The sequence below is a fragment of the Penaeus chinensis genome, chromosome 41 (assembly GCF_019202785.1).
Source record: "Penaeus chinensis breed Huanghai No. 1 chromosome 41, ASM1920278v2, whole genome shotgun sequence".
Taxonomy (NCBI): domain Eukaryota; kingdom Metazoa; phylum Arthropoda; class Malacostraca; order Decapoda; family Penaeidae; genus Penaeus; species Penaeus chinensis.
This window is the reverse complement of record NC_061859.1, coordinates 5,278,443-5,280,942: the sequence shown is the minus strand read 5'-3', so window position 1 is coordinate 5,280,942 and position 2,500 is coordinate 5,278,443. Positions and strand designations below refer to the sequence as shown.

The window sequence follows — 2,500 nt, the reverse complement described above, 5'->3', positions numbered from 1 at the left end:
TTTCGTCATAAGAGTGTTGTTTGTTTACTTACTTTGGATATTTCAGCTGTCTTACTGGAATAGTGTTACGGTATTTCTTTCTCTCTGTCCCTTTCTATTTCTGTTTCTCTATACCTCTCTATCTGTTTAATAGCTTCTAATGCATTCTCCCTGTCTGCCTGTCCGTCCGTCCGTCTCCGTCTCTCTCAGTTTCTCACTCACTTTATCTCGTTCTCTGTAACTATCTGTATATTTAGGTCTCTCACTACCTTTTTTTTTTCTCTCTCCGTCTCTCCCTCTGTTCTACGCTCTTCTATTACTCAGTTTCCCACGTGACTCTTTCATGCTACACCCCATAGATTGCTGTTACAATGAAAATAAATTATAACAAAATAAAACTCAATACGCATATTTGCGACTTGTCTAGAATAGTACCAGGCTTAAGCAAAGAAGAAAAAGGTAATATAAATAAAGATGGCGATATGGTAGCAATAACAGTGATGAAAATTATAAAAATGGTAAAAAAGGTAATTGTGGAAACTTAAATGATAAAAATAAGTATAATAGCAATGATGAGAATAATAATGATAACATCAGTAACAGCAATATCGATATTGATAACGATAAGGATAATGAAACTGAAGGATGAAAAAATAGCAATAAAACATAAATAAATAAAAAGCCATACTATCTCAAAATAGACACAAATAACAAAGAAAGAAAGAAAGAAAGAAAAACTATTTTGATATTAATAATAGATAATAAACAAAATGAAAATCTCTTCGTATTAATTATAATGATAATAAAACAATATATAAAATCTCTTCATATTGATAATAATGAAAACCAATAAACCAAAAAATAAGAATAAAATAAAACTTGATATATTCACAGGTTCGGTTCGGGAAATAGCCAGTATTTGATGGACGACCTTAACTGCCACGGTAACGAGGGGAGTTTGGCCGACTGCGATTTTGCGGGCTGGGGAGAACACGACTGCCAGACGTCCGAGGTGAGAGTGGGAATGGAGAATGGTGAGAGTAGAAGTTGTGAATGAGTAAAATTGTGAAAAAAGAGGGTGGGGGGGAAAGGGTGAACTGACTCGTGTAAACTGAGGTTTTAATGTGGGGGTGGTTTAATGAGATATGTGCATGTGAGTGAATTGTGAATAATTTATTAGGATTGTATAAAACCCAGAAAATAAAAAACGTAAAAAAAAAAAGTTTGACTCATAGACCCTGTGGTTTTAATGGGGATGGTTTAATTGAGATGTTATTTTTGTTATTATGGTCATAAATAAGATTGAAGAGAGTATTGTCCATAATAAAAGTATGAAATCGGTTCTGAATGTAAATTAATAATCACAGTATTAACTTGAAAAGGATTCTGAATTACGTTGTTATCCACAGTATAAGTATGAAATCGGTTCTGAAAGTACATTGTTATCTAGTATTAGTATGAAACTGAAAGTGCATTGCAAGCCACTGTATCAGCATGAAATAGGTTCTAAATGGACCTTCTTATCCACAGCATTAACATAACATAGACTTTGAATCTGCACTATATACTACGAGGGCGATCCTTACAGGCCGCGGGCGTGCAGTGTTTCAAGCCGGGAGACGACTGCGGGCGGCACCAGTGGAAGTGCGGGAATGGGCGTTGTGTCGGCCTGCAGTACCTGTGCGACACTATAGATGACTGCAAGGATAATTCGGATGAGGATAGAGACATATGTCAGGTGAGTTCGGTGATGAAGGGCTTGCGAACGACATCTGGAAGCTCTTTGTAGGTCTGTGGGTCTGACTGTCTGATTGTCTGACTGTCTGACTGTCTGTCTGACTGTCTGACTGTCTGACTGTCTGTCTGACTGTCTGACTGTCTGACTGTCTGTCTGTCTCTATCTGTCTGTCTGTCTGTCTGTCTCCCTCAATCTCTCTCTCTCTCTCTCTCTCTCTCTCTCTCTCTCTCTCTCTCTCTCTCTCTCTCTCTCTCTCTCTATATATATATATATATATATACGTGTGTGTTTGCGTGTGTGTGTGTGTGTGTATGTGTGTGTGTGTGTGTGTGTGTGTGTGTGTGTGTGTGTGTGTGTGTGTGTGTGTATGTGTGTGTGTCGCTACGTATATGTATACATGCACATACACACATGTGTGTATTTGCACACACACACACACATACACATACACACACACACATATATATATATATATATATATATATATATATATATGTAATATAATCTGACTAATCATATGATACATATAACCTTAGGAACTTAGAAAGAATAGGTAAGCTTTTATGAGTGTGTATCTATAAATCTATATCTATATACCTAATTCTCTCTCTCTCTCTCTCTCTCTCTCTCTCTCTCTCTCTCTCTCTCTCTCTCTCTCTCTCTCTCTCTCTCTCTCTCTCTCTCTCTCCCTCTCTCTCTCTCTCTCTCTCTCTATTTCTCTCTCTCTCTCTCTCTCTCTCTCTCTCTCTCTCTCTCTATCTGTCTATCTATCTATCTACTTAT

At 37.2% G+C, this 2,500-nt stretch overlaps 1 protein-coding gene across 5 annotated transcripts in view; it reads left to right on the top strand.

Moving 5' to 3' along the window:
- LOC125047652 (serine protease svh-1-like) overlaps window positions 1–2,500 on the top strand; it is a 36,298-nt gene that overhangs the window by 17,694 nt on the left and 16,104 nt on the right. For all 5 annotated transcript variants that reach the window (XM_047645983.1, XM_047645980.1, XM_047645981.1 and 2 more), the window contains exons 22-23: window positions 874–991; window positions 1,568–1,717. In XM_047645983.1, the coding sequence (XP_047501939.1) occupies window positions 874–991; window positions 1,568–1,717 (268 nt within the window). The remainder of the gene's footprint in view (window positions 1–873; window positions 992–1,567; window positions 1,718–2,500) is intronic.